At 38.0% G+C, this 15,699-nt stretch overlaps 1 protein-coding gene and 1 long non-coding RNA gene across 3 annotated transcripts; both read left to right on the forward strand.

Annotated features, from left to right (window-relative positions):
• The first annotated feature begins 1,003 nt into the window (after window positions 1-1,003).
• Window positions 1,004-1,967, forward strand: LOC138912676 (uncharacterized). 2 transcript variants are annotated; one of them, XR_011418238.1, is made up of 4 exons: window positions 1,014-1,059; window positions 1,193-1,253; window positions 1,322-1,512; window positions 1,577-1,967. It is a non-coding gene; the product is annotated as an uncharacterized lncRNA (long non-coding RNA). The 2 variants fall into 2 exon arrangements; XR_011418237.1 differs by having other exon boundaries at window positions 1,004-1,253; window positions 1,577-1,966.
• An 11,377-nt stretch (window positions 1,968-13,344) lies between these two features.
• LOC123002512 (uncharacterized) lies at window positions 13,345-14,866 on the forward strand. Its single transcript, XM_044392823.1, has 2 exons — window positions 13,345-13,951; window positions 14,298-14,866. Exons 1-2 carry the CDS (start codon window positions 13,345-13,347, stop codon window positions 14,864-14,866), a joined length of 1,176 nt encoding a protein of 391 aa, XP_044248758.1.
• Window positions 14,867-15,699: the final 833 nt, after the last annotated feature.

Consider the following 15,699-nt stretch of genomic DNA (forward strand, 5'->3'; position numbering starts at 1 on the left):
AGCCGTTTTTGTATGGGAAACCGCTGTGCGCCCTTCTTCAAATCGATATTGCGAAAAACCTTTGGCCGGGCTACTCTTTTTTTTTTTGGATCTTTTTCGTAATGAATCAAACTTTATTTTCAAATGGTTTTAAACTCTATAGCTGGTGAAGAACACTGAAAAAAATAAAAACTAAAAAAAAATGTTGATTTATTTTTAAGAACAAAAATGTTTAACTTTTTTTTACATTTTTTTATGGAAAGCCATAATAATTCTTGAGCGATTAGTGAAAACATCATAAAGATATCTCTAACCGTTCCGATGTTATGAATTAATGACTGAGTGCAACTTTTTCGAAAAAGTGACAAAAATGCCATGTTTTGACCCCTATAACTCCGGTAAAACTCAAAATTTCGCAAAACCGTTCAAATGAAGTTCTTATATTTTCGTTGTGAACCGGAAAAGTAAAAAAGTTCGATGAAAATCGCACCTTCGGAACAGGGGTGGCCCACTTGGCAGATTTTGACTCTATATAACATTATTATCATAATGTCTATAATGATAATATTAATTTATTTTACTCAAATAATAATAAGGATGAATGTGGGATTCAACCAAATTATAGAGAAAAGCCACGGTAAGACGATTAAAATATTTGATCACATTTATCAAGGAATTACATTAAATATACATACAAAGAAAACTATTGTTGTTTTTTACATTGTTAAACATTTTCTGGGAAATAAAATAATTTGATCGTCAGATCGTGGCCTAAGCCATTTTTAAGTGTTGTTAAAATATACAAATTCGTGTTGGAGGTATTGATAACACGAAAAATGCCTAATATACCTATAATATACGTAACCTTTAATGATTACGGTCCCTGAAAAGTATTGTTTAAATATTTATTCGGCGCCAAAGTGTGACCCAACTTTACAAAGAAAATTACCCCACATTTATCTGCATTTTGTATGGTATTATCAAGCATATAATGCAGGGTCACATCATTTTTAAATTTGTTGGAAAAAGTGAAAAAAAAAAGTGAAAATAGTTAATTTTAATCTAAAAAACAATAAAAAGGTGAGTGATAAAATGAATTTTGTCTTTTTATAACCTTTATTTCAGCGTTACAAAGGTTAGTATCACAGATATTTTCGCCATTTATAAATATACGCCTCCGGATGCTATCTTCAACACAAATTCTGCATTTCAGTGACACTTGAAATGTTTTTAATCTTTACCAGTGGTAAATGGTGTGAGGTGTTCATTAAATGGTTGTATAAATAGTACTTCAGTACTAACTTAGTTGTTTAACTTAATCAAAATATTTCATTTATTTCAGCCAGGCCGACTGAGACTTCTTGGGACCAGAAGTGTTGCGCCTGCGTTTGTCATATTTTATTTTTTCTTCTCATAGTTTTTGATATAGATACCCGACATAAAACAACTGAACAGAGGGTAAATGATCGGCCATGGCAAACCAGGCATAATTTCTGGAGAGATCCTTTAATTTTGTGCGGAGACCTAATAATGGTAATTACTCTTATTATTATTCCTGGTCTTACATTCATATCTAAATTATGTTTGATATTTTCAGAAGACAGACAAGAAATGGATATCTAAGTACTGCATTCGGCCAAGCAAAACCCGGGAATGCTTCAGGCATTACAAATTTGTAGTTCCAATGCTTCGATTGTAAATATTATTAATAAATACACAAACAAATATTACAAAAAACATGATTTTTATTGTGGAAAATCAGATACTGCAAAGCAGTGCAAAACCAAAACTGCGAGGGTCTGGAAAAACCAAAACTGGGAGGGTGTAGAAAAACAGATATTGCAAGTGGAGGAAAACCATAACTGGCTACGTGTGGAAAATCTATAATGCGGGAAGTCGAAAAACCAGTGGATTTTGTCCTGCATTCTTCTGCCAGAGATCCAGATAGAAACCTCATTTCCCCCTTACTTTTTGTGTCACCCCCGTGTATTTTGAAACCAGAGATGGAAGAAATGTAAGGGGTGAATGAGGTTTTGTCCCTTCCGCTTCTATGGAGAAACCTCTTGAAAATATGTTATTTTCCAGAGGATTTTTCCCGGTGGGTAGCTCGGTAAAAATTTTTAGGCAGTCTTATTGACTAAATTGAGACGGACGCTGTGAATTGTAACTTCTTAAAATGAACAAGGAAGTGCATTTTTTTTTTTAAGTTTGAAAAATCGGTTAACAAATCAACGTGCAACATATGTGGCGCCAAACTGGCTGGAAACCATTTAACAAACTTAAGGCGGCATTTAATAACGAAGCATAAGGATGCCTTTGATGCACTTAAGGATAACAATATCAAGACAACCATAGCCAACGCAAAATTTCGTATGAAACAAGCGAAGAGAGCATAACATCATCGCTTGTTGGAATGGTCACCACTGATGGTAGACCATTGATTTTATTGGACAGCAACGGCTTTCGGGGTATAATGAGTCCTATCTACAATGCTCTCCATATGACCCCAATAACTTCGAGGAACATAATGGACCATGTAAGAGCTAGAGAAATCGCGATCAAGAATGAAATTAAGAGTCTTGTTAAGCGAAAGCTAGTATCGCTCAAATTCGACGTAGCGACTAGATTGGACAAATCTATTTTAGATATAAGCCTTCAAACAATGCAGTCCACATTCCAAAAGAACGAAATCATCATTAAAACTCTCGGAATGGTCGAGCTCAATCAATCCCATACAGGAATGTATATAAAAAATAAAATTTTGGAGATTTTAAAGGAGTACGACATTGAGGTTGAGCAAATTTTCAGGTAAGGATATAATTAATATTGATACCAATTTTTCAAATATTTAATGATAACTGTATTAATAAATAAACTGCCATTAACTAGCACTACATCCGATAATGGCCGAAATATGGTGAAGGCTGTTGAGCTGTTAAATGATGATGCGGTACAGGAGCTTTTAAGGGATGACGACACGGGCAATGATATTTTGGATATTTTAGATACCATGTCATTTAACAATGTACAACTGGTGCGATGTGCTGCGCACACATTACAACTGTGTGTGTATGACGTGAACAGGAAGGACGAGGTTGGAAAACTAATGGACTTGAAGAGCTTTATTGCTTCGGAAAGTACCATTTGTATAGACGCTGACTGGGAGTGGGTTGAACTCTATCTTAATGCGTATGATACAACTCTTAAACTGCAACCGGAGCAACTAGCTTACAGCGATTTTTTTATAGCATGGATGGAGCTAAAGCTGAAGTGCCAAAACAGCCAAAACGTGATAGCTAAGGCTTTGTTAGCTCAACTCCAATTGCGAGAACCGAAATTGCTCGAAAACGAAGCGTTGCTTTCAGCAATTTAATTAGATCCTAGAATTAATTTATTTTTAACCGATCACCAAAAAAAGTCAGCAAAACTAAACTTAAAAACAATAGCTAAGCGCTATTTTAATTTAAATCAAGTAAGACAGTAGACAGTAGGACAAGTAGAATGTAAAAAAGAATTGAAAACGTAGAAGTCTCGTGTTGTAGAAGTAAATATGTGTTTGTATATTTATGTTTTTAGCTAGTGATATCGTCCTCGTTAAATACTAAGTAGTTATATGTCATTACTTTATATTTATATTTAGGGGAGAGTGGGGGAATTTCGTCACAGGGGCAATTTCGTCACCTGCAATATCTCGGAATCCATAAGTCCTAAAAATATATAATTTTTTTCTTTTAGTCCTTCAAGACGGCCAGTCACAACCAAAGCATTTGTTTTGCACAGAAGGCCAAGATAATTAAGCTATAATATTAAATGTGTTTTAACAGTTCAAAAGCTACATTTAGTTCTCGACGAAATTTTTTCTGTATGCCACAGTTCAAAAGGAATAATGTGCATTTCTGCGCCAGTGATTTTTAACTTCGCGCCTAATTTCGGAAGAAAAATAATTATTTCTAAAAAAGTACTGTCTGGGGAATTCTTACCTATTTTAAATACATATTTTTATATTTGACGAGCTGGCTAACGAACAGCAGCAGCAACAAATATAGGACGTCAACAAAAATGGTACGCTTGATCAGTGTAGCATATTTACAGGCGTTAAACTCCCTACATTTTTCAGGTGACGAAATTGCCCCGGTGGTGTGGTGATTTTACCCCCCTGTGTGGCGAAATTGCCCCAGTATATTGGTTTTACATATTATTTTTTTATAAATCACCAAGGTAATTAAAAAAATACGGGAATGTCACATTTTAAAGCTTGGTGCTAACCGCATTCAACAATAAAAATAGAAATATGATAACGTGTCTCAAGATGGACAAAAAATAGCTTTGAAAAAATGCTGACGAAATTCCCCCACTCTCCCCTACATATTATATAATTTCCCCATATCTATTAATATTGATGCTAACAGTGAATCGGATGCAGCTTCCCTGGCTCCTTTTTCGTCGAGCAGCCTTGATGACTCTCAGGGGTCATCCCTTTTTTCCAGCCTTCTGGACGGAATTCAGTCAGTGAAAGAGGAGAGGGGAGAAGAAGTTTCCGATAAACTGTCAAACAACTATTTGGAAATTGAGAACTTCAATTTTGTTCATGACCGATTACCATTAACGGCCAACATAATGGACTTTTACGGCGACCTCAAATTCAAGTCACCGCATTTACAAGAAGTTGCCAAAGTGGTGCTAGCCACACCTGCTTCCCAAGTATCGGTGGAAAGGTCGTTCTCGGCACTCAATTTCATACTTACCGAAAGACGCTCCTCGTTAAGTGCGGATAATATAAATTCCCTGTTAATTGTAAAACTAAATTTTGTAAAATATCACAAGCAATCCCAGCAACGAAAATAATGACCTTTTGTAGGAGACCCTTTGTTGTTTTGCTCACCTACTGACTGTCAATATATGAGCGACGAACGATTTTGTTCAGTTGGCGACCGATCCGAGTGTTCCGGTCAACCGAAAACCCGAGACCGAGACCGAAACGAAAAAAGGGTTGTTGCTCAGACCCTGAGCTAGACATTCTCAATTTTTGGGTCTTTCAACTGAGCAGCCCGATTAGAAAAATTCGGTTGACCGTTTTTTACGTGCTCTGCACAAAAACAACGTGAGCAGAAGCAGAGCGAGAGAGCAGAGAGAGTCATTTGATACAAAAGAGAGGCGGCAAATGTTTTTTTTTCTGGTTTGGAAACACCTGATCAAAATTTTACTCTTTGGACACCAGAACGAATAATTTAATAGATGCAATTCTTAGTCAAAGTGTGAAGCTAACCCGAAAAATGCATAAGAAGTTTTTGCTTTTATTTTAAACAATTTTTGATTGTTTTTCACATTTGAATGTAAGAAACGCAATGACATCCACACACATCGACAAATTGGCATGTACATATGTAAGTATGTGATGATTAAATTAGGATAAAACACCCAATGAATGCAATTCTAAATCAAAATGTGTATGTATCCCGTAAAATATTTAGGGTTTTAGTTTCTGGGCTCTACTCTAAAACTGTAAAGAAATTAGAAAAACTATTGAGATATTCGTATACACACATTCATACAAATATACGAACTTTAAAAACATAAAATGAAATATATGCGTGCACAAATAACATTCTAATTTAAGAAAAGGTCGTATTCGCACAACTGGAAATTGTACCAGCTAAAACGTACCTACAAAACTTTTTAAAAAATTGGTTTTAAATTGTGTTAAAGGCGAGGGGTAGGTATTTAAGTGTCATTTTTAATATATTCTTTTTTAAGTTTTTAAGGTTTTGGGCTTTAGATCTGTTCGAAAAAACGGTAAAAAAAGTAGTAAGAGTTTTTCTCTGCGTTCGCAAAGCTAACAAAAGTGATATGGCTACCAGAACGGTGGAGTTACCGTGGGAATAAGGTGAGGTTAGTGCGGGGTTAAGTTGCGATTAAGGAGGTATTAGATAGATTAGGGTAAAAGTAATGTAAAGAAGGTTTAAAGGTGATGTAAAGGTGAAGGTAAGAAAGGTAAGAAAGGTAAGGTTCGTTTGGGTCATGGTGACAAACAAGCATAAATAAGAAAAAGTGAAGTTAAAGTTAGTAAGTATGGTAAGGAAACATTTTTTCAGGTGAGACTAAAGTTAGGTTAGCTAGGAAGACGAAAAACTGGTGTTAGGGTGGGTTAAGACGAGGAAATAGTGAAAACAGCATTAGGGTGCTAAAAAAGTATGCAAAGGGTGAGAATAAAATACGTGGGGTTAAGGTGAGGTAATATTAGGGTTAATGCGGTGTTAAGGTAACGTATGTTATGGCTAGAAGGATATGGATAGAATGTTAATGCGCTTTACTGTTTAGCTAAGGTTAGGCGGGATTTTACTGGGATATTAATTTGAATTTGGAAATATGAAAAAATCAGCAATAAATGCTTTGCTTATAGTAGCGGACAACGTCGCTTTGGGTATTGCTAGTTTAATATAAAGTATATATATATATCAATGATAAGAATTCATGTTTCATTTGAATTTAAGTATTTTGTTTAATTTTTCTTGAATAAATAAGTGTTTTTTTTAAAAACGAACATTTTAAATATTTAGCCATTTTTGTATAAATTTGAGCCATTTTTAGCAACTTTTTTTTTCAAATCTAGCAATTTTTGCTTCGAAGATTCTGGCAGCACTGATAGAGAGGGACATTCTAATAGAATGCGTAGAGGTGATGTGAATTGGTTGGAGCATAGTGGGCAAAAGGGTAGGGTGGCTGGGTAAATAATCGGAGACGTATAATTTTTGAGAATGTGTGTCGAGGTATGGGTATGTCGGTTTGAAGACGACCATAGTCGTATATAAGATAACAAATAATGGTGATCTGCAAGAGAAGTTGGGGAGTGCACGACGATGAACGGGACACGAAGACTTACATCGGTCGTGATCAGTGCGAGCTAGGGTTAAGTTTAAGTTCTCTCACTTTGTAAATCAGTTCTTCGCTGACCGCCAAACAATAAAGGCACTTCTTCTAAGTTGAACGATATTTGTTTTTTGTCACTGCGAGTATCAGAGCCGAAGCTACGACCCTGCAATCGGCTTGTTCGAATTACACGACGAAGGTCAGCAACGTAATTGTCCCCGATCGTGTCCACCACCTGGTCTCGATCCGCACTCTATAGCAATCGAGGCGATCGCAAGGTGACTGGTTGTTGTGGGCACCAACTTGCCGCAACACCCATCTAAGGAGCAACATCTCCGTGAGCAGCGACGTGCCACGGTGTCAACCCCCTGCACGGGCTGTGCAGGCGGAGGATAAGGTCGGCAACCGCATTGCCTCATTATCCTAAACCTTATCTTATATTGTTTTTGTTAAAGTTATTTGTTTTATAATAATTGTTTGTTTTATTAAAAAGGGCTGTTTATTGGCAGTGTTGGGACATACCTAGATACTTTTACCTAGGTATGTACCTAGGTACAATTTAGTGGTACCTTTTACCTTACCTAGGTATAAAAATAATTGAGTACCTTTTACCTTACCTAGCTACAGATTTTTATATACCTTTGGAATTATGAAGGTACTTACATAGGTATTAACAAGAGAGAACGCTATAGTCGGGTGCCCCGACTATCAGATACCCGTTACTCAGCTAAAGGGTGTGCGAAAGAGATGGAGAAAAACTTTGATCCGCCGTAACTTTTTAACGAATGGTCCGATTTAAAAAATTTCTTCTACATTTCGATAGGTATTGATAAACACAATAAAACTGCATTTTTACTTTTCCAAAATATTGAAATTTTTAAAATCGTATATTAGCGATTGTGGGCGTTAGAGGGGGCGTGGCACCCTTTTGAAACAAACTTGCGCTGCGTAGGAACTCCTAGAATCTGCATGCAAAATGTCAATCTTCTAGCTTGTATAGTTTCCGAGATCTCAGCGTTCATACAGACAGACAGACAGACAGCCAGACGGACAGACAGACGGACAGACGGACATGGCTAGATCGACTCGGCTAGTGATCCCGATCAAGAATATATATAGTTTATAGGGTCGGAAACGCTTCCTTCTACCTGTTACATACTTTTGCACGAATCTAATATACCCTTTTACTCTACGAGTAACGGGTATAAACATTGCTCTGATTTAAAATAGCCAAATCTGACTACGACACTGTAGTATCGTTTCATTGTATCGTTTCGTTTCGAAATTGTAATAGTCGGAACGCAGCATTAAAAGTCATTGGAATTCAGCCGTTCTATTGTTTATATACATATACATAGTCAATAGACTGGGTCGATTTGTATGGGCAAAAAAAAGTGATAAATCGTAGGAGGGGGACGCAATCTAGGAAGAATTCTAAGCAATATTGCAAAAGAAACTATATCTTGAAAACCACGTTTGACCCTCCGCATTTGCAAAAGAAAAAAACCCAGTATTTGATGAAAAATATCACAGTAGCCCTAAAATTTCTACACTAGAATAGACCTGAAAAACGTAAAGAATCGTTTGGGCGGGAAACAATCTCTGGGCATTTCTAAGCTATATTGCCCAAGAAACTATATGCCATAAACCACGTTTGGCCCTCCGCATTTGCAAGAGAAAAATACTGGTATTTCGTTTTACTTTTGAGTAAAATATCATAGTAGCCGTGAAATATTTGTCAATTTTAAATTCTCCCCTTTGTTAAAAATGTTTTGTTCTCTTTAAATCTTTTTTTTAATACTGTTATTTTGTATATTAGTAACGGCTACTATGATATTTTTCTCAAAAATAAAGTGAAATACCAGTATTTTTCTTTTGCAAATGCGGAGGGTCAAACGTGGTTTTAGGCATATAGTTTCTTGGTCATTATGTCTTAGAATGGTCCATTGATTATGTTCCGCCCAAACGATTTATATCTTTTTTCGCGTCCATATAAATGTTCGAAAGTCAAGGCTACTGAGATATTTTTCATTAAAAAACCAGTATTGTTCTCTTGCAAATGCGGAGGATTAAACGTGGTTTCCAAGGCATAGTTTCTTTGGCAATGTTGCTTAGAATAGTCTATAGAATACGTTCCCCCCTACGATTTGTTGACCTCCAAATCGACCCACCCTAATAGTCAATGTTTCTACATACGGAATTTTTGCGCGCCAAATATGTACATGAGGGTTTCATAAATACATTAATGAAGTGATACGTGCATACAATTATTCATGCCGCGTGTTTTAAAAATATGTGCACAAAATTAAAACATTTAAATTTAAATGAAATGAAAAGATATTGTTTGATTAAGACGAATAAAAACTGAAAACTAGTCTTATTTTAAGTTTAAATGATTACATTGAACAAAACAAAAAAATTATAAAAAATAAAAAAAAACAATATATTTACCTTATACCTTTACCTAGGTACTGGGAAATTGAAGTACCTTTACCTTAACTAGGTATTTATTTTTGCCCAATACCTTTTACCTTACCTAGGTAAAAAAACACAGTACCTTTCCCAACACTGTTTATTGGTGTTTAAAGTGATTTTTTATGTGTTTTTGAATGACGGTTATATAAAGTTATTGTGGAATTGATTTCGTTTTTTGCGGCTTTGTAAGCAGTTTCGTTGCCATATATGCCGCAGTGACCAAGGATCCATGCAATATTTATTTTTATACCCGTTACTCGTAGAGTAAAAGTATGTTACAGGGAGAAGCAAGCGTTTCCGACCCTATAAAGAATATATATATTCTTGATCAGGGCCACTAGCCGAGTCGATATAGCCATGTCCGTCTGTCCTGTCTGTCTGTCCGTATGAACGCTGAGATCTCAGAAACTACAAAAGCTAGAAGGTTGAGATTTTCCACAAATATTCTTGGGCTTCCTACGCAGCGCAAGTTTATTTCAGCCGAGCGCCACGCCCCCTCTAACGCCCACAATCGCCCACTAACGATTTTAAAATGTATCTGGCGCCCACAACTTTGAAGATTTCCGAAAGATTTTGTTGTTTATATTTATATCTATCGAAATGTAGAAGACATTTTTCAAATCGGACCATTCATTAAAAAGTTATACGCAATCAAAAAAATGTATATATCCATCTCCCTCGCACTCCCTTTAGCTGAGTGACGGGTATTAGATAGACGAGACTCCAACCCGACTATAACGTTCTCTCTTGGTTTTAACCCTTAGGTCAGTACCTCAAATAGTCCTGAATACATGCAAATAAAATTTTCTTCAACTTTTAATTTATAGCCAATTTTTAATTTAAATTTTTAAATCGCTATATTATTCAACCGCGAGCTAAGCCAGAAGAACGCCATATGGGGTTTAATCGTATTGATGAGTACTTTCAGGTTTTGAAATCCAAAATGCAGTTACATTTCAAAACCATAAAAATGTTGCACAGTGTAATACATATACAAATAGGCAGTTGTCGAGTATCAAGTAAAGGACCGTTCACACTTATATAAGTTTCATCAAGGTGCCACGACCCATCTAACGCCCACAAGTTGCAAAAAACCATACCATAGATGGCTAAATTTATTTATTTTTCATTGGATATACTATTATTTGCATTACTCACCGGAGAAATATTTTTATTAATTAGACATGGTTTGTCTTCACTGTTTGAACAATCTGAGCTCCAGGTCCACTTTTCCTGTAGATGATTGCCCGATGGTCCATCAACGGTGTTAAAGTTTGTAAAGCGTTCATTAATGCTGTTGCATTTTGAATTCCGGTTAGAAGTTTCAAAATTAGATTCTATAATTATCGAACGGCTCGGAGGAGAAAAATTAGGCAAATTTGTTTTTTAACGCGCTAGGTGCACTAGTTACTAAGTGCGCAAGAGTCATTTGTCAATTTCGTTCCTTGGGTTCATAGCTACATAATCACTGAAGACTTGATAGTGAAATTTTAATCGGTTCACAAGATATGGCCGTTACAAATAAATTTTGTATGTAAAACTTTAACTCGCTATAAAAGGTAAACGCGAGCTAAGCCAGAGAAACCCAAATGGGGTTTAGCTTATTTCGATGAGTTCTTTCCGCCCATGAAATCAGAATTGCGGTTACATTTTTCATGTTGCACTGTGTAATCGATCATGGTATTTTCGAAATCTATATAATTTAGATCCGGAAACTATTAAACAAAAGGTATGCAGCATTTTGTGTACTTTCTTGTACTTCCTTCAGATAAAAACTAAAATATGACTAGTCGCAACTATGATAGAAGATGAAGAGTGCGGACGTGTATGAGTCGGGCTCCGGAAATTTATCTTCTTACCAGCGTTGCAAGGCTAAACAAACCCGAAACTGTAGCACAATCCGCGGCCCAGGCGAAGACGCACCAAACAGGCACCACGGTATCAACACAGCCGCCCGAGATCTCCAGAAAAACACGTCGGCTTGTAAGCATCATTTTGGCCACTTTGCTTCCCACTATTTTTTTTTTGCGCCTAGGGTGGAGGAAAACCAAGAAAAATTATCCGAGCGAAAACAACGTGGGAAAGAAAGCGCGAAAAACTAGACAAGTACTGGATCAGCTGATCGAGCTTACAGGTTGACTATCGATAGTTAGAACGACGAGTGTCATAGCATTCAGCTTTTAAATTTACTCGTAGCTATAAATTATGGCGCGATAAATAACTTTTTCAAATGCCTGGAAAAGGAGGAATGATGCGAACTCCACCAAAATCTAAAGAGGAGGCTGCGATCACCCCTCAGATAGCTAAAAGAGGAAGAACCGAGTGTTCACCAGAACCAACGATGAGCGACTTGATGGATGTTCTTAAAAACGTGGCAACGAAAAGCGATGTTGGAGAACTGATGGAAAAGCTGGGAGGGGTTTCGGAGAAAATAGAAGCTTGGCAGGCAGAAAACCACGAATTAAAAGCCGAGATCGAGCAACTGAAACGCGACAGAATCACGGACAAAAAGGGGCTTAAAAGGCTGGTTGAACTAAGTCGCAGCAAAAATATAATAATAAAGGGACTTAACAAAGAGAAAGCCACAAAAACTGGAGTTCAGCAGTTACTGCGAGACAAACTGGATATCCCACAGGTTGCACCCACAAAGCACGCGAATAATTTACGAGAGGTCAAACAATGTTGGCGTAATAGCTGAGCTGGACTCCGCATCCAAGGTCAACGAATCCTTACGTAACGGGAAAAAACTAGCAGGAACCAAAATATTCGTCGAAAAAGATCTCAGCATTGAAAAGCAGAAACAAAAACTAGTGCTACTCCAGCTAAAACGCCATCTTGCAGCGGTTGACAACAGCATCAAAGTAATGGTCAGGGGAGATGAAATTAACATTCAAGGCAAGTGGATGCACTATAACCCTGAAAAAACACTAACACTAAAACTTTAAATGCGATGTATGGAAATAAGATAAGCTCAGACGACATAAGCTACACATACCTTCTCTCTAAAGCAAGACTGCCAAAAAACTAGAAAAAAACAAAAAACAGTACAGCAGCCAAAGCCCTAACCCGATAAATAAAATTAGTTTAAATATAGTAGCATACAATATAGCTGGACTAGCAAATAAACGTCTTTTTAGTAAATTCTTCTCTTTTATAATCTCTTTTGAAATATTCATATTATTGGAAACCTTCGCAGAAAACAGTTTTCACCAGTATGAAACGTATTTCCCAAACCACAGGCTACATTGGATTCCCGCAACCAGAAGATTTGCTAGAGGGCGGGCGAGTGGAGGACAGGTTTTTGGGATAAGCAAACAGATGGACCCTGGAGTAAACTGCAGCTTTACAACACAACAAGGCGTAACCACAATATCCTTGTCCTGCGCCCAAAACAAACTTTCCATACTGCCCGTATACCTGAACTGCAACAACTGGAAGCAAGATTTTGATGACCTCTACAATTGGCTACTGGACTACAATGGAAACAACGTCATGATAGTGGGCGACTTGAATGCGAGGATAGGAGAGCATCAGATCGAAACGGAGAGTGGATTCTTAACGGCGAGCTTAATCAACGAGACTCGAAGAGCCTGGGACAAAACAGCGGATGGAAATGGTCTTAGCTAATAGAACTATGCGAAACCACAAATATGGCAATTCTAAACGGCAGAATGAGTGGAGATACGGATGGCAACTTTACTTTCGTAAGAGGTCAAGCCTGCTCCTTTATAGACTATTGTGCTATAAGAGGAGCCTGGCACAATCTTATTAAACGCTTTTCGGTTTTAGAAGAAACTTTCTTAGATCATATGCCGCTATGTGTAGAAGTAGAAGTTGCGACAAACTCAGAAACAAACTCAGCCCCAATTGAACGGGGACCATCAGCTGCCCAAGCTAAGATGGGTGGAATCAAAGGCGGAAAGGTACAGAAACAGGCTGGATAGATGTCTGAGGCGAAGAAGCGAAAACAACGAATGCACAATAAACGAAGTCACACGGGTCATCCAAGAATCTGCACAAGCCATGCAAAGTGAGCGGCGTCAAAACTTTAGGCAGCCATGGTTTGATAGTCAATGTCAGCGCACACGAAAGCACGCTTTTAAACAGCTCCAGAATATTAGGAAGAACACCAACGATGAAACCAAACATGCCTACCAAACAGCCAATACAGCGTATAAGTCACTATGCAAAGCAAAAGAAGCGGAGTACTACCAGCGTCTGGAGATGGAAATTGGTGAAATAAGAGACAGTAAAGGTTTTTGGGAAATGGCAAAAAAATTAAATGGATTGAATACCAGACAGGGAGGAATCAAGGTAACCGCATTGTCGCTTGGAGTACACTTTAAAGGACTACTTCAGCTGTCAAGCAGAACGCAGATTAACTACGCACTGCCATACGTGGAAATAAATGAGCTCGACGAACCGATACGACTCAGCGAAGTCCAAGATGCAGTCCGAAGGAGCAAAGTAAAGAAGGCCCCCGGTTTTGATCGAGTTCCGGCCGAGTTCTACAAAAACGCCTCAACGGAGCTAATTTCCCTATTAACGCTGGTGTATAATCGCATTTTTGAAGACCGTACGGCACCAGAGAGTTTCAAGCGCAACATAATTTTCCCGATCTTTAAGAAAGGTGACCCAAAAGCTGCTGCCAACTACAGAGGAATATCCTTTCTCGACAGTGTCCAAAAAATCTTTACGTCTATACTATTAGAGAGAATATCCAAGTACGTAGAGCGAAACCAAATTCTAAGCGAGTACCAAGCCGGTTTCAGGAAAGGCTACTCGATAGTAGATAGCATTTTTACATTAACATCTACTGCAGCGGAGTTCTATAAAAAAAAATAAAAAAATGTACCTGTTTTTTATTGATTTTAAAGCAGCTTTCGACACGATCGACAGGAGGGCATTAATCCTAAAGCTGAGTAACCGAGGGATCTCAACCAAAATGCTCGAAGTAATTCAAAATCTTTATTCAGAGAACCGCACAGCCGTATGGGATGGAAAAACCCTCTCTGAATGGTTTGAGATAAACAAGGAAGGATGTCTGCTTAGTCCCTTACTTTTCTTCTTATTCGTTGATGACATCACAGAAGGCCTACCGGAAGGAGTCTTATTTGCAGACCATCAGATTAAAGTGCTCATGTACGCACACGACATGGTGATGCTGGCAGGCAGTCCCGAAACGCTGCAAAATATGATCAATTACACCCACGCCTACTGTACCAACTGGAATCTCCAAATTAACCTGGACAAGTCAAAAGTTATGTGCATCAAAGATCCCAGGGGACGCCTGGCCAGAGATGAAAGATGGACGTTGAATGGTACCGAAATTGAAGTGGTAAAGGAGTACAAATATCTGGGAACGGTCTTATCATCAAACATGAGCTTCAAAAAACATCTGCAACAAAAGCTAAAGGATGCCAAAGTTGCACTGAACAGTACTTGGAGTTGTTTCCTGGCAAAGCAAGAAGTCAAGAGTAGCAATGAATACAAATTATTCGAAGCCACATCAAAAGCCATAATGTGTAATTCTGCCGAAGTCTGAGGACACACGTATTCCGAAGAAGTAGAAAAATTGTTAACTTTTTTCTTAAAAAGACTCTTTAGGTTGCCATCGAACACACCAAATTACGCAACAGGACTAGCAGTACACTGAATAGTCATTTCAGCTACATCAGAAAAGTGATGTCCTTTAACGACAGGAGGCTTCCAAAAATTGTGGCATCACACATGCTACAAAGCAAATCGCATTGCTTTCAAGAGTGGTGTCATCTAGCAAGCAGTGTTAACGTGCAATTCGACTGGGACGATCAGACCACTTGGAAGGACAGTCACCAGAACATACTCGAGGCGATAAACATCCAAGTGAGGCAACGAGCAGAAGAACAAGCAAGGCAAAGTGAGAGCCGAGAACACTACAGAACGCTTGAAACGCTCGAGAAACTATTTTAGCGACCACTTTAAAATCTATGCTATTTCCACGATCTTCAAAGCTAGAGTGGAGATACTACGACTAAACTACGCGCCACATAGACGAGCCCAATCGGAGGAATGCACACTCTGTAACCGAAGAGAACGGGAAGACTCCTTCCACTTCATAGCAACATGCCCTATTTTACGGGAGATACGCCGATTATACTGGGAAAAAGACGAGTTAGGCTACGTGGAATTCCAAAACATACTAAATGGAGAAAATTGGCCGAATCTAATAGGCTTCCTAAGCGAGGCGCAAAGATATAGAAATCAACTCTTTGATGAATCGATATAGGAGGCACCTTTGCATGTATGGGCGCTTTTCATTCGAACGATCTGGTATCTGGGGAAGACCCGGGAAGCCAGGTGTATTAGAATGGGAAGTCATCTGTATATGCACGGTGA

Source organism: Drosophila takahashii, chromosome 2R, assembly GCF_030179915.1.
Source record: "Drosophila takahashii strain IR98-3 E-12201 chromosome 2R, DtakHiC1v2, whole genome shotgun sequence".
Classification (NCBI taxonomy): Eukaryota; Metazoa; Arthropoda; class Insecta; order Diptera; family Drosophilidae; genus Drosophila; species Drosophila takahashii.

Excerpts from the sequence above, each read along its gene's own strand:
- LOC123002512 (XM_044392823.1), top strand. The coding sequence starts at position 13,345 with ATGCAAAGTGAGCGGCGTCAAAACTTTAGGCAGCCATGGTTTGATAGT. Across the intron at positions 13,952-14,297 it reads TTTCCCGATCTTTAAGAAAG|AGAACCGCACAGCCGTATGG; the intron begins GTGACCCAAAAG and ends ATCTTTATTCAG.